Genomic DNA, 24,967 nt, shown 5'->3' on the forward strand with positions numbered 1-24,967 from the left:
GGCTCAAGCTGAGGTCCACACTGACTCAGGGTCAGCCCCACTCCAGGCTTCCATTTGTTTTAGGATGAACATCCAAAGCATTTTTTTTTTTCCTCAGATCTAATCTCAAGCATATGGGACACACAGAGAAGTGTGTGTGTGTGTGTGTGTGTGTGTGTGTGTGTGTGTGTGTGTGTGTGTGCGTGTGTGTATATGTGTGTGTGTGTGTCTATTTAGCTCCAGTATATCTATTCATTTACCTATGTAATAGAATTTTACTTTTTAGGGTTTTGCTGTGTAGACCAGCTTGGCCTGAACTCTCAATTCTGCTCTTTCCCCCCGGGATCATAGTGCTACACGGCCACACAAGCCCTCTGCTCTAATACTTTAAAACTGTGAGTTTGTGTGGCTCCCTCATTTCCAACGCACAACACAAGGCACCAAGGTGCGTGGCAGAGCTGCTGTCAGAAGGGCAGGGAAGAAAGGTGTGGCAGCTCCCTGTGGGCTTGCTAATGATGGAGATGACTGATTACTGAAAGAAAAAGAAACATTATTTTCCTCTTTACTTTTGCAGCTTAAGTCCTAATAACAATAGCTGCAAAGATGTAAAATGAACAATACGATCTTGTCCACCTTCCCACCCCTCCTCCCACTCAAAGCTCCCCATCACCTTGGCATCACGACTGTCCTCTTGCGTTCCTCCATGGCCTCTTTCCAGGAAATCTCTGATCTGCCTTTGCCACTGGAGGCTGCTCTGCACTATCTTGAGTTTTACGTAAGTGAAAACGAACAGAATATACTTTTGGTTCGCCTTCCTTACTCAGCATAAAATTCTGTGGCGACCAGTCTGAACTCCCATGTGGGGTGGCCACCTGTTCCTTTTCCTATCATGTGGACGTTCTAGCAGCTCTTCCATCTATCCACCATTACATCCACAGTTTGGCTGTCTCTTTGGCTGTCACTAACAAAGCTGGCGTGAAAATTCATGCGTGTTGGGGACGTAAGGTTGTGGTTTTTTTTTAGGCAGCTACTCTGGAGTAGGAATGTTGGTAAAAACACATGTTTGACTTTTTATGAAGCTACCAAACTGTCCTCCAGTGGTCTGGGAGATGGCTCGTTAAAGTACTCGCTGTACACACTTGGATCCTCAGCACCAACAGAAGCCAAGTGTAATGGTGATGCCTATAACCCCAGCTCTGAAGAGGCATAGACTGGCTGATCCCTGGAGACCAGCTAGTACAGCTGAAATGGTGAGCTCTGGGTTTAGTGAGAAGTCTTGCCATAATGAAACAAACAAAAAAAGAAAGAAAAGAAAAATGTGCTGTAGAGATGGTTCAGTAGTTAAGAGCATTGGTAGACACTCTTCCAGATGATCTGGGTTCAATTTCCACAACCCACGTGGTAGCTTATAAACATCTGGACTCCAGTTCCAGAGGATCTGATGCCCTCTTCTGGCGACCTCTGGGCTTCCGAGGCACAGGTATTCACACATGTGCTTATACTCACATAACACAGACACAGACGGACAGGGACACACACACACACACACACACACACACACACACACACACACACACACACACACACACACACCCCAATCTGACAAGCTGTTTTCCAGAATAGTTTTGTGTAATGAAGTCCCTAGTACTCTGAGACAGGCAGAGTGGAGGAAAGGCCCAGGAAAGGAGGCAGCAGAACGTGCCGAGTTCATGGAGCGAATGTTCCAGCACCAAGGTGTGCAGTGTCCACTGGGGTTGGGCTGGAGGTGCTGTGCAGGCGCAGACCTCTCCTCAAAGGATCCAACTCTGGTTACACAAACCTGGGTTTCTTCTCCTTTCTGGGTGTCTGGACACCCTTCTTCAGGGAGCCCTGACCTGGTATTGCTAGCTCATGCCTAGGCGCTATAATAAAGTCAGGTAGGGAGGGGGGAGCCATTCTCAGACCTTACAGAAGCTGAGCTAGGAGGAAATGAGCTACACTGTAAGGATGGATCAGAGACGATCGAAGAGTCCCTGTGGTTCATCATCTGCAGTGCAAGTTCTGCTAGATACTTAAGTTAAAAGAAATTAAGCGCTTGGGCTGTTGTAGTAAAGCAGTAACTCTGGAATTGTTGCTTTCACCCCGTATCTCCAACAATGCGCTGACAGCAGCCGTAGCCTGAAAAGGGACATGCATTCTAATGCTTTCTTGTGACTTTTTTTCACAAACACAAACAAGTTCAATGTTGAATCTCCACCTTTGCTGTTTGGTTCCTAGCATGCATCTGTAAGTCTGTCTTCTTTCTGATTTATTTTTATTTTTTGTTGTTGTTCTTTCTTTCTAGAAGCTGGCTGGCATCTGAGCTACTATGACACCCACAGAGCTCACAGTAAGTATAGTCATGACCTCAGGTGCTTCAGACACACCTGTCCCCACTCTCTGGCCCCCCTGCATGGGGACATGGGGAGGAATCTACTGTGGGGATGGGTGTCTTGTGTGGTGCTGCAGGAGAAGAGCCCTGTCAGCAGTGACCATCATTAGACGAGATGTTTCAGGCCACATCCACGCCCTTTATATGCAGAGTCGGCATTGGGAGGGGCATGCTGTGAAGACAAGATTTAGTAAAAGCCCTGGCATGGATGTATGCGCGATTTTCTCTCATAACACCACACAGCTCCTTCAAAAGGATACTGTGGCATTTCTCAGAGAGGCCAAGAACTGAACCAAGTTTAGCAGATCAAATCATTATCTAAATTAAAAAAAAAAATTTAACACAAAATGAAATGAAGTATAGGATGGATTAATTATAGAAGCAAAGCTGGCACCTTACACTATTTGAGGGCTTTCATTTTGCTTCTGTAAAAGGGAAGAATACATTTTACAAGTAGATAATCAAAACTAAGCCTCCTTGGTAAAATGAACAAATTTTCCTTCAAAGTACCTTGTAGGTTTCTAGGACCTATAGAATGGGATGGCTGATTTAGATTGTCAACAAAATTATTTGTGACACACCAATATGTCCTTAGCATTGTCTGGGAATATTTCCATGGCTGCACAGACTATTAATTTGGTCCCAGGAACATGAGGAGGCAGCCGTGATTTCCTCTGCAGTAGACCTTGGTTCCTGGCCTCCGAGGTTGAGGGGCTGATGCTCTGCAGTGCTTCTCAGACACCCATCTTTCACTTGCATTTTGGAAAAAAAGTCAAACCTAAAAAGCCAGCGTAGATAAAAGAAGTCGAGTGCCCACAGTAATGACCTTTCATGGAAAGAGAAGTCCTGATGGATGTTGGGAGCCTGGTGGACCTCAGTGAGACTGGGGCTCCCACACAAAAGAGTGTAAACTGGCTATGACATCCTGATCCTGCCTGAGACCTGACCACTCAGGTGCTGCATGTGCTGCCAGCGCCTATTACTGACCTGCAAGCTGAGACTGGGGGACTTGGTGGAGGATCCAAGGTCTCAAGCAAAGTGGAGGAGTAAATGAGGGATGGAGGTATTTTAATTTCTGAGCCAGTTCTCTAGCAGACACTGTGGCCTGGAATCCTGGCCCAACAAAAAGCCTGGCTACCTGTGTCTCTTCAGGACACGCTGTCCTCCTCTTCAGGAGTGCTGGGGACATCTGGGTGGCCTAGGGACCCAGGACATTTGTCATTCCTCTTTGTAGTCTAGCCTCCTCCAGGAGCCTTTCTGCTCTTCCTCTGTGCTTGTGCAGGAACCCACCTTTCCCAACGTACTCAACCCTGAGGGTTCTGCAGGGCACCAGCTCCTTCTTCATGTTTCTTCTCCCCAGAGACCAGACTACATACATCTTGAGCTGACTCCTCTCTTATGTACTTTTCTTCCTCCTTCCTTCCTTCTCTTGACTCCTTATTCACTCTGCCACTGAAATCTGCCTCTGTCCTGGGAAACTGCATTTGTGAATATTTGTGTCCTAGAGAAATGGCCTCCCCTGTAGCCTGTATGGAGAGGTTTGCTAATTGTTTCTAATCCTTGTGTTGAATGATTGTTAATATTTAATGTTGTTAATCATTTTAATAAACCAGCAGTTACTCCTCAGTCAGCTTTATACCCAAATAACCATACAGAGAAACTAGGATCCATTTAATTAGGCTAGACCACAAAGCATTGCAATAATTACTCCATCTTAAACCTCCAAGCTAATACAGTTCCCTCCCATTCCAACTTCCCATGTTATACTTGCTTTTTTCCTCGTATCCTAGGTCTGGCTCATTTCCCCTGGTGTTTCCTGGTCCTCTCATGAGCATCCCTCCTCACTTTCCTGCTCTTTCTCCTACCCTCTCTTGACCAAGATGTCCCATCCTACCCTCTGTATTGCTCGGCATTGGCTAGTTGGCTTTTATTGGCAACACAGAGAACAATTGTGGCATGTTTACACAAACTTGAGACAGGAGATACTTAGAGTAAACATCACAATGGATTACACAAACTTGAGACAAGAGATACTTGAGTAAACGTCACAATGGAATGTTCAGATTGAAACCAGAGAGTGGGGTAGGGAACTCAGCATTTGAATCAACAAGGGTAAACTGTGCACAGTCCACAGGAACATTATGCCAACACCTTGGGATAATTTAAGAGTCTGTTAAAGCTATTTGAACAAACAACAACAACAACAACCTAACTAACTAACACAAGTAGGAAAACTAAAACAACAACAACAAAACCCAACAAAAGTCCACAAAAGCAAAGTTTTGCATCATCTTTGTGTGGGCTGCTAATTATCCTTATTCATATTCATGGTCTAACTCACGTCCTGCCCACCTGTAAGTCTTCTACCATCCTGGTTCTGGATCTAGGTGCTCTCACAGTCTAATTCCATCCCCAAAGCTCTTCTTCCTCTCAAAGTCCACTCGGGACCCTCAGCTGACAGTTTGGTTTCCCCAGGGACCTGGTCTCATGTCCAGTGTTGGCACAACTTTTCTGGCACCAGAGATGCATCTTCTGACACTGGGCTTTCAGATGATTGTGCGGATAGAGAGAAATCTTTAAATTTAAATTAAGAATTTGTGTCTGGACCTGGGGACCAACATATCTAAAACAGAGAGAGGAGCTTTGCTCAGTTTTTCACAACAATGAGCTCTTTAGAGCCACTCCAAGACACCCATGAGGTCCTCCTGCGATTTCCTGCCAGCCAAGGTCAAGTAAGTTGGACTTAGTGGTGTGAGCCTCAGAATTCTGGAGACATCAGCCTCCTACTATGTGATGATTATGATGCGCTTACTTGGTATGTGCTGGTATCTATCTAATAAGAATAACACAAACCCCCCCCCCCCCAGATAATAGGCCATACTCAAATAACTCAAGGAAACATTACTAAGGAGAATGTTAGAGGACATCTCAAGAGCCGTGTATTGTGCCAACAAGCCATTAAAATGGGAAAAAAATTCTTCAGAGATGAATCTGCTCGGATAATTGTTACTTTCAAAAATGAAAATGGAATATGCAGATTCTCCAGTATTTAGCAACTGTAGGGTTTGGGAAAGGCTGGTTAGCCACCAGAAGCAAATGGGAATTATATAGCACAGCTAATGAAAAGTAGGGGAATTTTATTATTCAATATGAATAAGTAAGTATATAAATTAACTAATGTACTAACATATTTACTAAAATTAACTTCCTTCACAGAGAGTAAGTCTAGTTCAAATACAGAGAGATGACTTGAAAAAACATTATTGTACTTGTCTCAAGGAAAAGAAATGTTGTAAGACTGTCCCTCAGGGCAGGACAACTGATGACTAAGAGTCTCTGTGAAACTTTAAAGCCTAATGGGAACCACAAAGAGGAGCTGGTGGGGGGTGAGCTGGTGGGTATAAGATGGAGGCTTCAACAGTGCAGCCCTGGACCTGGCACCCTCATACATCTGCTCTCTGCCCACCTAGGTTTCATCCATCCCTTTCGCCTCTAGCAGTGGTACCCACAGGAAGTACAATGACACACTAGCATACATGTCTAGATGTCTATGCATGTGTACTTGTGTGCATGAGTTTGTAGATGTGCATGTGAGCAGGAGGGTTGGCATGCTTAGGCATATGAGAATGTGCAAGTGCAAGTGTGCCCTATTCATGTGGCCATGTGTGCCTGTCAGAACCAGCATCCTGGGTGTGTGATCATGTGGTCATACAGGGTTTATGTGCTTAAGAATGTTCATATTTGACTTAAGGCTCACTGCCTTGAAATTTTAATATTTTTTCAACAAGAGCCCTTGGGAACTCTTAAGCACTCACATTTAAGTGCGCAATTGAGGATGTCACCATGTGTGTATATGCATGTGTGTGTGTGTGTGTGTGTGTGTGTGTGTGATGAGTGTTGTGTTGCATGTTTATACTTCTAGGGCTCTCAGGAAATTCAGAGGTGCTGTGACTCCAGTAGGTTTAAGAGCTCCTGATTGCTTTTTTTTATTTACAGATGCGAATAGCTGGGGAAAAGGACTGTCCCATGTCACAGTCACTCACACAGTTCAAGTAAATGCCCATTTGTGGTTCCTATCATATCAGAATACTTGTCACTCACCCCATGAGCATTCATTTGCTTCTCTGAATCCTTCATGAATAAATTAAGTTCTATGAAAGTGGAAACCAGATTTGATTACCTAAGTATCTTTAGCAGTTAGCACAGTAACCAACTTACAGATGGCTCGTAAACATTTACTAAATAAACATTTCACTGGTTACTATCTATTGTTTTAACAAAACACCGTACATTGGGTTGACTGCAAGGAAACTTCTTCAGGCAGCCTCATCTGGCCAACCTCTGGTCCTGGTTATATCACACAGTATGGCAGGAAACAACATAAAAGAAGAAACACACAGTCATATGGCAGGATAGGACATCAGAGAGATTCGGGGGCCAGGCTCCCCCTCTTTTATGACAAACGGCTATTTTAGGAACTAGGATTCCAAGAGAACATATGAATGCCTTCCAAGGTAGTATCCATTACATAACCAACAGTAGGCCCCACCTCAGACCATGACACGGGTGACCAGTATTTCATAAACCTTACACGCTCAAACCAAACTAAATCACAACGCAGTCCTCCTCCCAACACAAGTGTTCCTTTTGCTTTACCATAGGGCTTTGGCATTGGGCCAGGCTATTCTATCTATCATCAGGCAGGATGACTTGACTGAATGCTCTCCATATTCTTTACAGAGCCTTATGCCTGGTATGTTTGACGACTACAGCTATGACTCCACTGCTTCCACAGAAGACTACGTAAATTTCAACTTCAGTAGCTTCTTCTGTCAGAAAAACAATGTCAGGCAGTTTGCGAGCCATTTCCTTCCACCTCTGTACTGGCTTGTGTTCCTCGTGGGCACGCTGGGCAACAGCCTGGTCATCCTTGTCTACTGGTATTGCACAAGAGTGAAGACCATGACCGACATGTTCCTTTTGAATTTGGCCATCGCTGATCTGCTCTTTCTTGCCACTCTTCCCTTTTGGGCCATTGCTGCTGCTGGCCAGTGGACATTCCAGACCTTCATGTGCAAGGTTGTGAACAGCATGTACAAGATGAACTTCTACAGCTGCGTGCTGCTCATCATGTGTATCAGCGTGGACAGGTACATTGCCATTGTACAGGCCATGAAGGCTCAGGTGTGGAGGCAGAAAAGGCTGCTGTACAGCAAGATGGTCTGCATTACCATCTGGGTGACGGCAGCTGTGCTCTGCACCCCAGAAATCCTGTACAGCCAAGTCAGCAGAGAATCTGGCATCTCTATCTGTACCATGGTCTACCCTAAGGATAAGAATGCCAAGTTAAAGTCAGCTGTCTTGATCCTGAAGGTGACGCTGGGGTTCTTCCTCCCCTGCATGGTCATGGCTTTCTGCTACACCATCATCATTCATACCCTGGTGCATGCCAAGAAGTCATCCAAGCACAGGGCCCTCAGGGTGACCATCACTGTCCTCACTGTCTTCATCGTGTCTCAGTTCCCCTACAACTGCATCCTCGCAGTGCAGGCTGTCGATGCCCACACCATGTTCATCTCCAACTGCGCTATTTCCGCCAATATTGACATCTGCTTCCAAGTCACTCAGACTGTTGCATTCCTCCACAGTTGCCTGAACCCAGTTCTCTATGTTTTTGTGGGGGAGAGATTCCGCCGGGATCTGGTGAAGACCCTGAAGAACATGGGATGCATCAGCCAGGCCCAGTGGGTCTCCTTCACTAGGAGAGAGGGTAGCTTGAAGCTCTCTTCTATGCTATTGGAAACAACTTCGGGGGCTCTCTCCCTCTGAGAGAACTCACCCAGGCAGATGATCCTTTTTGGAAATAGTGAAATATATAGACAAAACACAGTCTCCCCACTGATGAAACTAAATAGAAAGCAGATAGTAAAGAAAAAGGGAAGGGCGGGGTGGGGGTGGTGGTGGTGTGGGAGAAAGGACAAAACAAACAAACTAGGATGAGTCTAAACAGCTTTATTGTGCTCAGGTTAAGATCTGCCAAACAAAGTTTTCAAAACTGACCCCCCTAGAAAGGCACCAGTTGGTTTCTGGTTGCAGTAACTGCAACTCTGAGGAGGGTATGTGAACAGCAGTGAGGAAGCCCCAGTCAGTGCAGCTGGCTTCTGGACGTGTTGGCTTTCTTCAGTGCTCCACCTCTGTTACTTCATATCCCATGCTGCTCCTCTCCAGAGGAGTCAAGAACACTGGCCGCCACCACAGTCCACAAAGCAAGGCTTAGTGACATTTCCCACTCATAAGGTCTTTTCTCTATAGTCTTACTGGTGGGAAGACTGTCTATCTCATTATCTGAGGCGGAATGCTATTCAGATCCCCCTGAGCCGGGGAGGGGGCAGGGAAACCACTGCTCCTATTTTGGTGCTATCTGTAAAGACAGGCTGGTCAGCCCATACACAGCTGACCACGTCACAGCATCACTTCGAGTCTGTTGCTCCCAGCCCACTGTGTGTCTAGCAAGAGATGCCATGTCCAAACCTAGCTGCAGGCTTGATCCAGGAGAGGATCTAGCCTGCTCCCTGGTGTGGGGAAAGTGGCCCTCACAGAATGAAGCCTGAGATGATGCTTGGATGGTGGGGGGCTAGCCTTTGAGACTTCCTCAAGGGAGAGACACTGGCTAGAGGTTCTCCCATCTTCTCCCTGTCAGTGACATGCGCTCTCCGAGGCTCTCAGAATTGTTTTTGCCTCTTTGCTGCGTCCCCTTTCCTTACTCTGCAATGCCAACAGCTTACAAACTTTTAACTTTAGAGAGCTTTAAGAAAAATGGGTTGGAGAGATGGCTCAGTGATTAAGAGCACTGACTGTTCTAGATGACCTGGGCTCAGTTTCCAGCATTACACGGCAGCTCACAGCTGTCTAACTCCAGTTCCTGAGGATCTGACACGCTCACACAGACATGCATACAGGCAAAGACAACAATGCACATGAAATAAATACAATTTAAAAAGAAAAATATGTAATATAATTCACTTTTCACCTATGTTTTTAACTACATGCTGAATTTCTCACATTGAAAAAGTCATTTGCATATCTTGGAAAAGTGCTTTATAATTTAAAAGTGCTTATAACTTGTCATTTGTTTTACCCTTTCTCAATATTGTAAGTATAAGCAATTAAAGATTACATAGAAATACAGTCATTGTAAAAGGTAAGACTGTGGTAAACCTTTACACACCCAACCTACCCCAATCAAGTTCTTCTCTCTGCCCTTCATCTTTCACACACGCATGAGACAAAATTAGCATCTCTGGGAAAGACAGCAGGAGCTCAGCAGAAAGTGATAAGTGAGCCCCAATATCACAGGCATCACTTCCAAGAACAAGGTCAGTACAAAGTCAGAGGTGTCTGTATCATTGACTGTCATTTCTAGGAGACCCAGCTATCTGCCCCTTTGAGGAACTTGGACTGAATAAGCAAGAAGTACAAGCAATAATGTCTTAGTTACTATTCTAGTACTATAAAGAGACACCATAACCAAGGCAACTTACAGAAACAAGCATTTAATTGGGGGACTGACTTGCAGTTTCAGAGGGTTAGTTCCTGATCGTTACAGTGGGGAGTATGGAGGCTGGGATGGTGCTAGGGCAGAAGCTGAGAGCTTGCACGATTCACAGGTCAGTAGCAGAGAGTGAAACTTCAAAGCCCACCCCAGTGACATACTTCCTCTAGAAGGCACACCCCTAATCCTTCCTAAACAGCCCACCAACTGCAGACCAAGCCTTCAAATACATGCGCCTATGGGGGCTCTTCTCATTTAAACCACAACACACACCCACACAGCCGCAGCAGCACACAGGTGGGATTCTGTTTCCTCCTGAGTGCTCATTTGACGCTGTAGTTCTAACATTTTGTCCTGGACTCATAATGGTGCTGAGGGGGAGGGGCAGAAAGAGAAGCATAGAGTGAACTCTCACTGCACTTGCTCAGTCTACATGCTTGGACAAGAGATACGTAAAGGGCCCTATGACGGAGGCGTTGAAGGCAAGTGCATATCAATTAGAAAAATCCCAAGGTTTGTGAAGAGGCTGGGAACAGTACAGGAAGCACAAGATTTGTGCAGTACCTAATGTAGTGGTCACACAGAGTTTTAAGACATTCTTGGAGGTCTGGAGAGATGGCTTAGTGGTTAAGGCGCTCGCTGTGCGATCATGAGGACCTAAGTTAAGGTCTCCAGCACCCACATTAAAACCCAGATGCAGATGTGTACCCCTGTACTCACAGTGCTGGGAAGAGAAGACTGAGAGATCCCTGGGGTTCACTTGCCAGTCAGTCTAGACAGTGGTGAGTGCTGGATTCAGTGAGAGACCCTGTCTCAAAAACTAAGGTAAAAGGCTAGAGAATCCTTGGTTCTGGCTACTGTCAGATGATCCAGGTTCAACCCACATGGTGGGCACAGCTGCCTGTCACTCAAGTTTCAGGGGATCCTGTATCCTCTTCTGACCTCCATGAGCATCAGAGACACATGTGGTAGACATACATACATACATATAGGAAAAACACTCATGTACATAAAATGAAATAATAAAAAAGATGAAGTGGAAAAGACTGGAGGATGACACCTGACATGAACCTAGGAAACCCAGAGCTAGATCCATGCAAGGAGTCCTCTCCAAATTCTCTACCTACAGAACAGCGAGCAAAGGGGAAGGGCTGCTGTGTTTGCTGTTCTCTTTCTCTACAAGGCATCAATGCCACAAGCTTACTAACAGCGAGCTTGAGCCATCCATGGCTTTTGTTATTCATTATTTTGGCAGATTAAACTGTTATTTGAGCACTTTGATGCCATTAGAGAGAGGTTGGAGCCATACGAATCACAGAGGAGGGTAGGTGGAAGGAATTGCAGGCTTGAGCAGGTCTCAGTACCTCAGAGAGGACCCGGGAGTACAGACGCCAGGCACATCTGCCACTCTCATCTGTAGGGTGCCTGTGAGATGCTCTGCTCCCTGCTGGGTAGCTCTGTCACTCACTTTATAATCTATTTGTGTCAGAGGAATGAAAAACAATGCTACTCCAAATGCCATAGTGTTTGCTTTATTTAAAACCTGAGGTTATAAAACATGTCCAAATGGCATAGCAGACACTATTAAAGCAGTATACTCAGGAATACCAAAGCCTCATCCCTTTGTGCAGATGAAGTGCTGGTGTTTGATGTGCTCCTGGGTAAGTCTTTGGCAGGTTGGGTTCCCTGACTATTTTTTCATAAGGCCATATGAAGCAAGGATTAGTGAATTAAAGTGCACTCCAAATGTTGAGCCTTCCCAAGGAGGCTCAGTGTCACTGCAGCACCAAAAGCAGTGTCTAGATTAAACACACATCAAAAGGCTCTAACAAGGCCCCTTGATCACAGAGGTCTTCTGAAACTTAAAAAGTGCTTGAGAAGGAAAAGGAAATTATGAATTAATTTTCCCGTTTCCTTGGAAGAAATAAGTGAGAGGAGGAAAATGGGCTATGTGCAATTCTACAAGTAGTGTTTGCTTTGCAAATGTGAGCAGCATTCATCGTCCTTGTACCGCACTCCCCGGTTCTGAGGAGTCAAACGTGTCTCCTTTCTGCCTCCTTTTTCAAAACCTCTCAGCCGAGAATTTTTTCTCAGTCTAAAGAATTCTCACAGGAAGAATCACTGAGTCTGAGTTTAAAAACAAAACACAAGAACATCAAACTACATCTGTAACAAGATTTCCTTCTTTTTGGACCAGGAGTAGCTTGATTACCTGGGGGACAATTGAAACTGTTCAGAAATAACATCTTCTTCATTTCTACTTCGCAAACCATATGGAGATTTTCAGCTCTAGAATTCTGCTTGAGAATCCCTTTGTCTGCTCTCAGGCCAGGGCTAAAGCTAGAGCCCAGGGTGCTAATGTCAGCAACGCTCTCAGCGTTCACTCGGGCATGCAGGGCTACTCTGTCTCAGATACACTCTCCTGTGTCTCGGTGGCTAGTTTATTTCTTGCATGAAGTCTGGTAGTGCTTCAGTGGCACTGGCCACCAGGCAGCTGGCAACACCACTAACACAGCTGCTACGAGGAAGGGCTCCCCTAGGAAAAATCTGGCCCAGGATCTTAAGGATGCTTCCTTATGATTTTCAGTGTAACTTCTTCCTTAGTGATTCTTCAGTTGTCATTTTCATTTTTTAAAAAAAGTAACTCCAATAACTAAACCTCAGTAAAATTGAGAACTACTTAAAACAGTAAAGCTATGTATGAAAGGCACATGTGTACAGGGCCCAGTGTTCTGTACTAACCTGGTGCTCAGCAAGTTGAATCATGGACAGTGAGCTACAAATCAGCATAGAGACAGGGCTGGTAAGCACCCACTGGAGCACTAGGCCATCTGCACTGGAGCCTTTCACTTCAGTTCTGAGCTGGCTTCATAAGAACCACACGGGCCTCCTGATGAGCAACAGAGGTTCAGGATAAACACAGAGGAAGGCCACCATCACAACAGCAACTCAGTGAACTGTGCCTCTTGACACTCATGCTGGTGGTGGCACCAGCAGGAGGTCAGTGTCTCCAACACACCCTGGAAAAGCCAAGTAATAAATATGAGATCTTAGCTGCTGCTGCTGCTGCTGACCAAGTGAACAAGCTGGCATCAGCATTCCATTTGCAAGAGGGTGGAAGGGCTCAAAATAAGGTGATTTAGTCTTCAGCAATCTCAGGCCACATACGGACCTACACAGACCCATATTGTTCTTCAAAGCCTTGGCTACACATGCTGGCCTCACAATGAACAAAGTCTTGGTAGTGGGAGTAAAAGGGGGCCACTGAGAACAGGAAGCTATCTAAGCTATCTATTTTCCTGTCCTAGAAAAGGAAACAGTAAACTGTCTGCAGTGGCAGATGTGAGCCGACTAGCAGGATGTAGGTAAACGCGGAGGGAGTGACTGGCAGATGGAAGCCAAAAAGTTATGACCTATTTTTCTGCTATGTTGCTTCTTAAGTTACCAGAGACTGTTTGGAAGGTTCCAGGTATTGAAAGTGGTTCTTACACTGGCTCTGCTCATTAGTGAACAACTAACTGTCTGCAGGTGAGGCAGAAATCTGACGTTGATAACAAAGATGGGCCATGGGCCGACATGTGAACTCTGGTGCCAGCCTGAGTTCCACTATAGGGAACTTAGCCTGTATTTGCACTCCTGCCATCCATATACAGAGCCGAAGCCTTCAGGCAGTAGCTGCTCTGGTTGGTGTGTGTGTGTGTGTCTGTATGCATGTGGAATTTAGAGCTGCTGAGCGGCCTGGCTGAGCAAAGCCCCCGAGAATACAAAGGAGGACAGCACAACTCAGGTCTCCCCAAGATTGCTAAGTGGGAGAAGCAGCTCCCACTTAAGGGAAAATTAAGGGGTAGAGTTATCTCTCACATGGTGGCCCTGTGGTCTCCTTCTCCTGGGACTATGCAAGACTTCACAAGGTAGGCAGGGCAGTGGCCCATGGCCTAGCGTCCTGGCTGTTCAGAGTAGATATTCTTTCACGGCCACTTCTGGCCTGGCTGTTACCAACTGTGACCCCAGGCAAGGTCAGTGTTCCTAGAGTATAGATGTTTGGCAAGGCGTCTCTCTGGGCGAGGAGACAGTTGAGTCTTTCATCCCATCCTTAGGAGCCCTGGAGACTGAGAGTGATGGCTGCATGGAGCCACTGTGAATCTTGGCAGAGTAGTTTCTTAGGTGCAGCCCAAGGCCCCAGGCAGAACTTCTGGGCTGGTGAGCTGTGGCATACTGATTTTCTTTCCTTTGTTTCTAATTTTTTAATTAAAAAAATTCTCTCTCTCTCCCTCTCTCTCTCTCTCTCCCTCTCCCTCTCTCTCTCCCTCTCTCTCTCTCTCTCTCTGTGTATTTAATGCGATAGGTGAGGGGTGAGGAGGAGTAGTGTTTCCTGTGGATGATAAAGAGGTGTCAAAGTCCAGGCACTGATGCTACGGGAAATCACTTCCATCGTAGATCACAGGGCGGTCAACAGTCAGGTGGTAAAATACTTTTTTGGAGATAAATCTGAAGAAACAAAAATAGAAAATGAAGGTGTTATTTTTAGTGAAGATTGAGGGTTGTAGCTGCTACTGGGGCCTCATGTCACTGAATGGGCTTGGCTAGGTGTAGGAGGCAAGGTCAGCTCTGAAGACTACTTTAGTGTCCCTGGTTCCCCAGCCCCATCATCTGCCTAGCTAGTCTAGTAAAATGCTCTCCCTTAAGAAGGCCCATGTACTGTGACCAAGGAATTCGTGGAGCTTGAGTGTGGAGCATGGCTGTAAGTCTGGCCCTCATTTTCTAGTTGCTCTGAGGTGCCAGTAGTCAGGGCTTCATGGAGAGACGGACTAGGTGCCATGGAGGCCATGGCAGAGGCAGAATGGACGGCATGCTGGACATGTGTCAGTTCTGATCTGCATGTGCTGTAGGCAGAGTGCATTCTCCAAAGCATTACACCACCCAGGAGCCTGGTGGAGCCGCACACTGCCCTCATCACATTTAAACTAACATTCTCCAAGTTACTGTATTCCTGTCAGACTGTAGAGTGTTTTAAAAGGGACCATCTCTTTTGATGAGCATTACTGAAATTCAAATGACTAGTCTATGTTAATTGTTTTCAAGGTTGAGTGGTAAAAAAGAGCAAAATACATAATAATTATGTAGAAGTGTTTCATACCAACCTTGTTTTGAGAGAACAATATGTTATTTCTATTACCATACTTGGAATCTTACACTGATCCATGATAACGTGCAACATCAGCAGTGTTTGATATTATATGAATGAAGAAAGCAACATTCCCAAACTGTGGAATGCATCCTTAGAGCTGCCACATTAACACAGTTAAATGGGAGCCTTCTTGTTATGAAATGTAATATAACCACATGAAAAGAAATTATGAAGGCTGGGGTCATCACACACACACACAAAATGGCCAACTAAGATGGGCGTGGCGGCGCACACCTTTAATCCCCGCACTAGGGAGGCAGAGGAAGGTGGATCGCTGTGAGTTTGAGGCCAGCCTGGTCTACAAAGTGAGTCCAGGACAACCAGGGCTACACAGAGAGACCCTGTCTCAACAACAACAACAAAACAAAACAAGACAAAACAAAAGGGCTAACTAGAGCTGCGGCAGGAAGATCAGGGCTTGGCTACATGAGCCTCTCCTAACCCTGCCCCTCAGTGCTACTGCTGTTCACCCAGGTGGGGACCCCATGGACAGCTTTCTGGAAAGGCCGAGTACACTCAGAAGTCCTGAAGACTCAGGCAGAGAGCTCTCTTACCCAGGGATAAGTGGGAAGGTCACTTCAAGTCTCACAGGGACTGAGCGCCCAGGCCTGAGGAGTTGAGGTGGGTGGGTGGGGATAGCTTTTGCCTAGAGTATCCTATCAAGTTATTCTGCCAAAAGTCAAATGCCTGTGAGGGAGAAAGACAGTCACAGCCAAGACAGGTCTGTTTCAAGAGACAGCCCCAGTAAAGAAGCTACCTGGAAGCCAGAAGCCCTCTGTAGGGACAAATGTCTTGACTTGTGTGTGCATGAGAGATGCTGTCTGTATGGGTGCCGTGTCCTGTTTCCTTTTCTAGCTACTGCTTATCATTTTTATATTCTCATGCTGACAACTGAGATCAGAGCCCCCTGAGCCTGCAGCCTGCAATCACCCTCTGCCTGAAGCAATCGGGGAGCTCAAAATGGCAAAGGCTGCTCCTATGACATACAGGGTTTGTCTCCTTTCTTAACCACTCACGTGCTCTGGCCTCTCCTCCTATGGCCTGGCAGTGGGAATCAACCTGAGAGAGGTGAGCACTGATCGGGATGAGGGATTAGCCACGGGACTACTAGCCCTCTGTGGCACCCTGTAAGTGTTGGCCTACTGCTGTAATTCCAATGGGAATGTCCCCCAGAAGCTCACAGATTTGAACACTTGGCCCCCGGCTTGTGGTGCTGTTTGGGGAGGCTGTGGAACTTTTAGGAGGTGACGCTTTGCTGGAAGAAGTATGTCACTGGGGGTGAGCCTTGCCATATTTTGGTTTGCTCTCTTTGTTTCCTGCATGTGGTAAAGATGTGATCTGTCAGCTTCCTGCCCTGGCTGCCTGCTGCCGTTACAGACTCTCCCTCGGAAACTAAAACTCCAAAAAGCTCCTTCCCTTAGCTGCCTTTAAGCATGGTGTTTCATCACAGTGACAGGAAAGCAACTGACAGACTTGATTTATAAAGCCTAGCATGAGCAGTGAACTGAGAAGAAGGGTCTAAAATACAGACTCACTAACAAAACACTTTGACAACTCAGTCTTGATTTTGAGTGTGTGCCTCAGTGCTGGAGAACAGGGACAATGATGCAGAGACACAGGTGGAGCCATGAGGCGCCATGACTAACTGAGGTACCTACCTGGAAAAGGTGTTGTCAAAGATGAGCAAATAGATGCCGGGGGTTCGTACCTTCAGCTGGCCCCGGATGCTCTCCTTGTGGGAGCTGCACCGGGTGGTGGGGATGAGGACCTGGCAGGGAGAGCAGTAAGACGGCGTCACACAAGCTGAGGGTCTGTGAATCCTCTAGGTAGGGTAGCACTCTGAACAAGGTCATAGGTGTATAGGGCTGGGACTAGAACTTGGCCCCAGGAAGGGTGGGGTGTCACCTACTCAACTCACTGTGGGGAGAAGGCAGGTGTGAATTGCTCCTAGAACCCTGTGCCAGCCCCCAGCACCCCTTACTGCACTACTGCCAAGCTGCTCCACCACCGGGAGGAGCAGAACTTTCATGCTCTAGGAAGCCAGGACTAACTCTAAATGTCCATTTGACCAGTGGCCTCGTGTAGGTCCTAGTGCTGTCCTTGGTTCTCAGAGGACTGAGTCCTGTCTGCGTAGATGACATTTGGCTTCCCTATAGAGCTCCGGGTCCACTCTCCTCTATGGCTTTTCTTATGGCTCCACAGGCTTCTCTTGGCTGGGTCCTGGCTGGTCCATGTGATTTTTTTTCTTTCAGGGACCTCTATGGTAGGCTCCCTTCCTGTTGCTTCTCTTCAACTGCTTCTGGTGTCTACTCTGTTCATCCTACTGCACGAGAATTAAGCTCAGAGCCCCTTGCCTACCCATGACTGACTTCTATCCAGGTAGAGGAAATGTTCCTGTTAGTTGACTACCTCAAGGACACTAACTGCCTAAAATTCACATTTAGCTCTAACCCAGTGTGTCTGACAGGCTTCTTAGCCTCCTGTTTATCATCTCAGAATCATAAATTTGTCCACAGAGGGCAAATCTGGGCACACAGTCTGTGGACCAGGACTAGTCTTTAGATGGTCAACTTTATCCCCATTGGGGCAAGGTCTTCTCCCTGACTACCAGCTAAAGCACAGGCCTAACCTTAAAACTGAAGTTATACGGGCTAGCAAAATGGCTAAGTGGGGGAAAAGAGCTTGTCTTGCAAGTCTGACAATTTGAAAACCATGTAAAAAGGTGAAAGTAGGGAACTGGTTCCATAAAGTTATCCTATGGTCTCCATGTACACACCATGAACATATTACCTTTTGCCCTAAAGCAAAAGAAAACTGAAGATGTGACAGGAAGAGATGACTACTATTTTAATTGGTTTCCCCTTCTCCCATCTTAGAGGGACTTGCCTCCTAGTGCCCTGTGTGGTCCACTAAGAAAGCTACACATAAAGGGTTATACAGACCAGCAGCTCTATAGAACACCGTGAGCTGCTAATACAGCCAATGACCTCAGAAGTGGCTACTTTTATCCACCCCCTTACCCTGCAATCAGACAGTCTCACTCAGTGTGGGCTTCACTATAGGCACAGGGCCCCTTCCAGGGGTATCTATAACGTTTATCCACCCATATTGTGATTCCTACCTAGAAGCACAGGTATATATCTTCTCAGGTCTCTTTCTGTTTAAACTCAGAATCCTTCAGGGACAGATTTGGTGTTACTCTGTATCTCTCTGACCACAGTGGACTCTACAGAATCTGGGATATAACAAGATCTCAACTATGGTTGTTCAAGGACCCAGCAAAGGTCCTAAATGTTATTATGAGACCTGTGTAGCCATCTATTTTCTGAAAGGCCTAGGTTAGTGAAAAATCCCCTGAATAGGTACTAAAGATGTGGACATGGAAAGGCTGTCTAGGCTCATGACCTTTCAGGGGACCACAGACAGAGAAAATAGCATCTTCATAGCAGACTGATGACCTGGCCCTGAAAGGGCAGAGGAACAGCTAAGTATCCTAGACATGGGCTTTTTCTGCCCCCTTGTGTTCACTGTGGGGAAGGACATGGGTGGTCATTAAACCCAGGAAGGTCTGGTACCTTGGAAGTCTGTCTGAGTCAAGGCTGTCTGAACCAAGTCCCTCAGCTCCATCTGTCATGAGGACTGGTGGGTAAATAACAGAGCAATGGAGAAACCCAAAGCTCAGAGACACTTACAGAGCTAAGGGCCTGGCACCTGAGGCCTGCAGGGTCACTATAACAGTGGAGGGCTTCAGCTGCTGTTGCTTCATTTGGCCTACTGCTGCCAAACAGAAATGAAAGCTGCTGAAAATCAGCATTGAAGAGCCCCATGCCTACCCATGACCGACTTCTATGCAGGTAGAGCAAATGTTCCTGTTAGTTGACTACCTCTAGGACACTGCCTAAAATTCACATTTTGTTCTAACCCAGTGCGTCTGACAGGCTTCTCTTTCTCTTGGGACTCAAATTCAAACTTGCATCTCTCCATCCCCCTCTAATTTGTTAACTTACATCCCAACTGTAGCCCAGTCCCTCTTGCCTTGCAGTCCTACCCACCCTCCCACAATTCCCTCCCTGCCCCCCCTAACATCTGACCTCAGCCTATCAAGTCTCATCTGGACTGCCTGTATCCTCTTCGTCTGTGGCCTGGCAGGGCTTCCCCACCAGGGGGAAGTGATCAATGTGTGGGGACCAGAGTCCATGTCAGAAGTAGTCCCTACTCGCCATATTACGGGACCCACAAGGAGACTGTATGCCTATCTACTACATCTAAGCAGAGGGTCTAGGTCCTCAGCATGCATGGTCCTTGGTTGGTGCATCAGCTGCTGCAGTACCCCCTCCTCCACAGGGATTTGCTGGCTCCATTGGTCACTTTGTAGAGCTCCTGACCCCTCCAGGTCCTTCTGTTCCCCAACTGTTCCATAAGACTCCCTGTGCTCCACCCTGGAGTTTGGCTGTGTGTCTCAGCATCTGCTTGGATCCCCTGCTGGGTGGAGTCTTCCAGTGACCTCTATGGTAGGCTCCCTTCCTGTTGCTTCTCTTCAACTGCTTCTGGTGTCTACTCTGTTTATCCTACTGAACGAGAATTAAGCCTTCTCCCTAGGGTTGTCCTTGATTTTTAGTTTCTTTAAGTCTGTGTATTGTAGTGTGGTTATCCTGAATTGTTTGGCTAATATCCACTTATAAGTGAGTATATGGCATGCCTGTCTTTCTGGGTCTGGGTTACCTCATTCAGGATGATTGTTTTGAGTTTCATCCATTTGCCTGCAAATTCCTTTATGTCCTTATTTTTAATAGCTCAGTAGTATTCCATTGTGTAAATGTATGACATATCTTTATCCATTCTTTGGTTGTGGGACATCTAGGTTGTTTCCAGATTCCGGCTATTACAAATAAAGCTGCTATGAACATAGTGGAGCAAATGTCTTTGTTGTGTGGTGGAGCATTTTTCAGGTATATGTCCAGGAGTGGTACAGCTAGGTCTTGAGGTAGCACTATTCCCAATTTTCAGAAAAAGCGCCAGATTGATTTCCAAAGTGGCTGTATAAGTTTGCACTCCCACCAACAATGGAGGTGTATTCCCCTTTCTCCACATCCTCGACAGGATATGCTGTCACTTGAGGTTTGTTTGGTTTGGTTTTTCGAGACAGGATTTCTCTTGTATTCTTGGCTGTCCTGGACTTGGTTTGTAGACTCAGGCTGGCCTCTAACTCACAGAGATCCACCTGCCTCTGCCTCCTGAGTGCTAGGATTAAAGGCATGCATCACCACACCCAGCCTGGCTGGCCACTTGAGTTTTTGATTTTAGCCAATCTGTAAGTGTAAGATGGAATCTCAGAGTCATTTGGATTTGCATTTCCCTGATGACTAGAGACATCGAGCATTTCTTTAAGTGTGTCTCAACTATTCTCAACTAATTCTCTGTTGAGAATTCTGTTTAGTGCTGTACCCCATTTTTAATTAGACTATTTGGTTTGGTGGTGTTTAATTTAAGTTCTTTGTAAATTTTTGATATTAGCCCTCAGTCAGATGTAGGGATGGTGGACATTTTTCCCAGTCTGTGGACTGCCCTTTTGTTCTGTTGACATTGCCCTTTGCCTTACAAAAGCTTTTCAGTCTCATCAAGTCCCACTGATTAATTGTTGATCTTAGAGGCTGAGCTATTGGCATTCTGTTCAGGAAGTTGTCTCCTATGCCAATGAGCTCAAAGCTCTTCCTCACTTTTTCTTCTAACAGACTTAGTGTTTCTGATTCTATGTTGAGATTGTTAAGTGGACTTTAGTTTTGTGCAGGGTGATAAGTAAGGGTCTATTTGCATTTTTCTACAAGCAGGCATCTAGTTAGACCAGCACCATTTGTTGAAGATGCTTTTTTCCATTGTATGGTTTTGGCTTCTTTGTCAAAAAATCAAGTGTCCATAGGTGTACGGGTTTATTTCTGGGTCTTCAATTCGATTCCATTGATCCACTGTCTGTCTCTATGCTAGTACTATGCTTTTTTATTACTGTTGTTCTATAGTACAGCTTGAGATCAGGGATGGAGATACCTCCAGAAGATCTTTTGTTGTATAGGATTGTCTTAGCTATTCAGGTTTTTTGGTTTGGTTGGTTGTTTTGTTTTTCCAAATGAAGTTGAGAATTGTTCTTTCAAGGTCTGTAAAGAACTGTGTTGGCATTTTAATGGGAAAGGCATTGAATCTGTAGATTGCTTTTGGTAAGATGGACATTTTTACTATGTTAATCCTACCGATACATGAAAATGGGAGATCGTTCCATCTTCTGATATCTTTTTCAATTTATTTCTTCAGAGACTTGAAGTTCTTGTCACACAGGCCTTTCACTTGCTTGGAGAGAGTTACACCAAAATACTTTATGCTTTTTGTGGCTATTGTGAAGTATGTTGTTTTCCTAAGTTCTTTTTCAGCCTGTTTGTCTTTTGTATAAAGGAGGGCTACTGCTTTTTTTTAATTGATTTTTTTTTTTAATCCAGCCACTTTGCTGAAGGTGTTTATCAGCTGTAGAAGTTCCTTGGTAGAATTCAGGGTTCACTTTACATATACTATTGTATCATCTGCAAATAGTGATATTTTGGCTTCTTCCTTTCCAATTTATATCCCTTTGATCTCTTTTAGTTGTTTTATTGCTAGGACTTCAAGGATTATATCGAAGAGAAATGTTTTTTCAGCCTCTAAGGAGATGTTCACGTGGTTTTTTTCCTTTCAGTTTGTTTATATGATGGATTTCATTGATGTATTTCCATATATTGGAACACCCCTGCATGCCTGGGATGAAGCCTACTTGGTCATGATGAATGATATTTTTGATGTGTTCTTGGATTCGATTTGTAAGTATCTTATTGAGTATTTCTGCATCAATGTTCAAGAGGGAAATCTGTCTGAAATTCTCTTTCTTTGTTGGGTCTTTGGTTTAGGTATTAAAGTGACTGTGGCCTCATAGAATTAGTTTGGTAATGTTGCTTCTGTTTCCATTTTGTGGAACAGTTTGAAGAGAACTGGTATTAGCTCTTCTTTGAAGGTCTGGCAGAATTCTATCTGGCCTCGGGGTTTTTTGTTTGGGAGACTTTTGATGACTGCTTCTATTTCTTTAGGAGTTATAGGACTATTTAATTTGTTTACTTGATCTTGATTCAATTTTGGTAATTGGTAGCCATCAAGAAAACTGTCCATTTCATTTAGACTTTCAAATTTTGGTATGTTGTGCCTTTATTTTCTTTTAATTCTATGAAGTCTTTAATTTCTTTTCTTATTTCATCCCTGACTCAGAGGTCATTGAGTAGGGAGATGTTCAGTTTCCATGAGCATGCAGGCTTTGGGTTGTTTCTGCTGTTATTGAGTTCCAGTTTTAATCCATGGTGGTCTGATAAGATGAAAGGGGATATTTCGATCTTCCTGTACCTGCTGAGGCTTGTTTTGTGACCAAGTATATTGTCAATTTTGGAGAATGCTCTGTGAAGTGCTGAGAAGAAGGTACACTCTTTTGTGTTTGGATGAAATGTTCTGTAGATATCTGTTTGATTCATGACATCTATTAGTTTCATTATTTCTCCGTTTAGTTTCTCTCTTGATGGTCTATCTACTAGTGAGAGTCGGGTGTTGAAGTTTCCCATTATTAATGTGTGTGGTTTGATGTGTGATTTAAGCTTTAGTAATGTTTGTTTTATGAATGTTGGTGCTCCTGTTTGGAGCATAGCTATTCAGGATTGAGACATCCTCTTGGTGTATTTTTCCTTTGATGAGTATAAAGTGTCCTTCCCCATCTCTTTTGATTAGTTTTGGTTGAAAGTCTATTTTATTAGATACTAGAATGGCTACTCCAGCTTGTTTCTTGGGTCTGTTTGCTTGGAATACTTTTTTCCAGCCCTTTACTCTGAGGTTAATATCTATGTTTATTGATGAGGTGGATTTCTCCTATGCAGCAGAATGATGGGTCCTGTTTTTGCATTCATTATACCAAGCAAAATTTTCAATCACCATAAATGGAGAAAACAAGATAGTAGAAAGAAAACTCCAACCCAAGGAGTTACTTCCTGTGTTTTCCTGGATGCAGTTAGCCTCCTTGGGTTGGAATTCTCCTTCTAGTATCTTCCGTAGGGCTGGATTTGTGGCGAGGTACTGTTTAAACTTGGTTTTGTCGTGGAATATTGTTTTTTCCATCTATGGTGATTGAAAGTTTTGCTGGATATAATAGTCTAGGCTTACATCTTTGGTCTCTTAGTGTCTGCATGATATCCATCCAGTCCCTTCTGGCTTTCATAGTCTCTGTTGAGAAGCCTGGTGTAATTCTGGTGGGTTTGCCTTTATATGTGACTTGGCCTTTTTTCTCTTGCATCTTTTAATATTCTTTCTTTGTTCTGTATATTTAGTGTTTTGATTATTATGTAATGGGAGGATTGTTTTCTGGTCCAATCTACTTGTAGTTCTGTAGGCTTTTTGTATGTTCAGAAGCATTTCTTTCTTTGGGTTGGGGAAGTTTTCTTCTATGAGTTTGTTGAAAATATTTTCTGGGCCATGGAGCTTGGAGTCATCTCCTTCTTCTATTTCTATTATTCTTAGGCTTTTTTTTAATAGTGTCTAGATTTCTTGGATGTTTTCTGTCAGGAGCTTTTTAATTATAACATTTTCTTTGACTGATCTATCAATAACTTCAACCATATTTTGTACACTCGAGATTCTCTCTTCCATCTCTTGCATTCTGTTGGTGTTGCTTATATCTGCAGTTTCTGTTATCTTCCCTAGATTTTCCAACTCCAAAACTGCCTCATATAGTGTTTTCTTTGTTCCTTCTAACTCCCTTTTTATGTCTTGAATAGTTTTATTAATTTCTTTTTCCCATTTAATTGAATTTTCCTGTAATTCTCTATAGAATTTATTCAATTCCTTCGTCCGTTTGAATGTATTTTCCTGTATTTCTTTGAGAGATTTATTTCCTCTTTCATGGCTTCTATCATTTTCATCACCTCAGATTTAAAATCTTCTTGCGCTCTGTGGGTGTTAGTATCTCCACGGCTTGCTGTGGTAGGATAACTGGTTTCTGGTGGTGTCATATGGCTCTGAGTTTTGTTGTTGGTATTCTTGCACTGATCTCTAGCCATATGGTTGTCTCTGGTGTTAACAGGCCTGGAGATTCCTCCATTGGGGCTCCTGTCTGTGTCCCACGTAGGCCAGGCAGGTTAGAAGCAGGCAAAGAGAACTCCAAGCTGAAGGATGTTTTGCTAGGGCTCTTCAGAGGCCTCTTCAGGATGGTGCACAATGGGTGTTGGAGCCTGCACGCAGCTCGGCTCTGCTGGGTTCCCTGTCTTCTTTTCTAGGTGGGCTAGGCAGGAGAGGAGCACGCCTAGAGAGCTCCAAGCTGAAAGCTGCTTGAGTGCCCCTCAGGCCTTCTTGGTATGGTGGATAGTGTGGGTTGTGGCCGGAGCCTGACTCACCTCTACTGGTTCTCTTTCTGTGACCCAGATGGGCTAGGTTAATAAGCAGCGGGTAGAGACAGATCCAAGCCCAAAGCTGCGTGGGTGTCCCACAGGCCTCTTTGGGATGGCAGCTAATGTAGGTTGTGACTGGTGCTGATGCATCTTTGCTTGTTAGTTCTGTGTCCAAGATGGGCCACGCCCTCAACTTGCATTTCTACTCTTCATTCTTCCTCTCTGCCTTATAGACATGGGAAGTCAGGGCTGGGCATGGGAACCCCTCTTCCTCACCTCACAGTGAGTCAGCACCTCCAAGCTCTAGACAGCCCTGTCCCAAGCCTTGTAATCTACCCAGACTTTTTGTGGCTCTGAACTACTCAATTTGGATTGCTCAGTGGGGTTGCTGAGGGTCGCCTGGA

General features: G+C 45.1%; 2 protein-coding genes across 4 annotated transcripts in view; one reads left to right on the forward strand and one right to left on the reverse strand.

The window, feature by feature from the left end:
- The first annotated feature begins 7,135 nt into the window (after window positions 1-7,135).
- Window positions 7,136-8,233, forward strand: Ccr9 (C-C motif chemokine receptor 9). Its single transcript, XM_051140288.1, has one exon. It carries the CDS (start codon window positions 7,136-7,138, stop codon window positions 8,216-8,218), a length of 1,083 nt encoding a protein of 360 aa, XP_050996245.1. The 3' UTR covers window positions 8,219-8,233.
- A 6,039-nt stretch (window positions 8,234-14,272) lies between these two features.
- Fyco1 (FYVE and coiled-coil domain autophagy adaptor 1) overlaps window positions 14,273-24,967 on the reverse strand; it is a 76,156-nt gene continuing 65,461 nt past the window's right edge. For all 3 annotated transcript variants that reach the window (XM_051140286.1, XM_051140287.1, XM_051140285.1), the window contains exons 17-18: window positions 16,788-16,897; window positions 14,273-14,429 (exon numbers count right to left, since the gene is read on the reverse strand). In XM_051140286.1, the coding sequence (XP_050996243.1) occupies window positions 14,354-14,429; window positions 16,788-16,897 (186 nt within the window). In that variant the 3' untranslated portion in view covers window positions 14,273-14,353. The remainder of the gene's footprint in view (window positions 14,430-16,787; window positions 16,898-24,967) is intronic.

The sequence above is a fragment of the Acomys russatus genome, chromosome 32 (assembly GCF_903995435.1).
Source record: "Acomys russatus chromosome 32, mAcoRus1.1, whole genome shotgun sequence".
In the NCBI taxonomy this organism is placed as follows: Eukaryota; Metazoa; Chordata; class Mammalia; order Rodentia; family Muridae; genus Acomys; species Acomys russatus.

Bases quoted from the DNA above. Each gene is read 5' to 3' on its own strand.
- Ccr9 (XM_051140288.1), top strand. From the start codon at position 7,136: ATGCCTGGTATGTTTGACGACTACAGCTATGACTCCACTGCTTCCACA.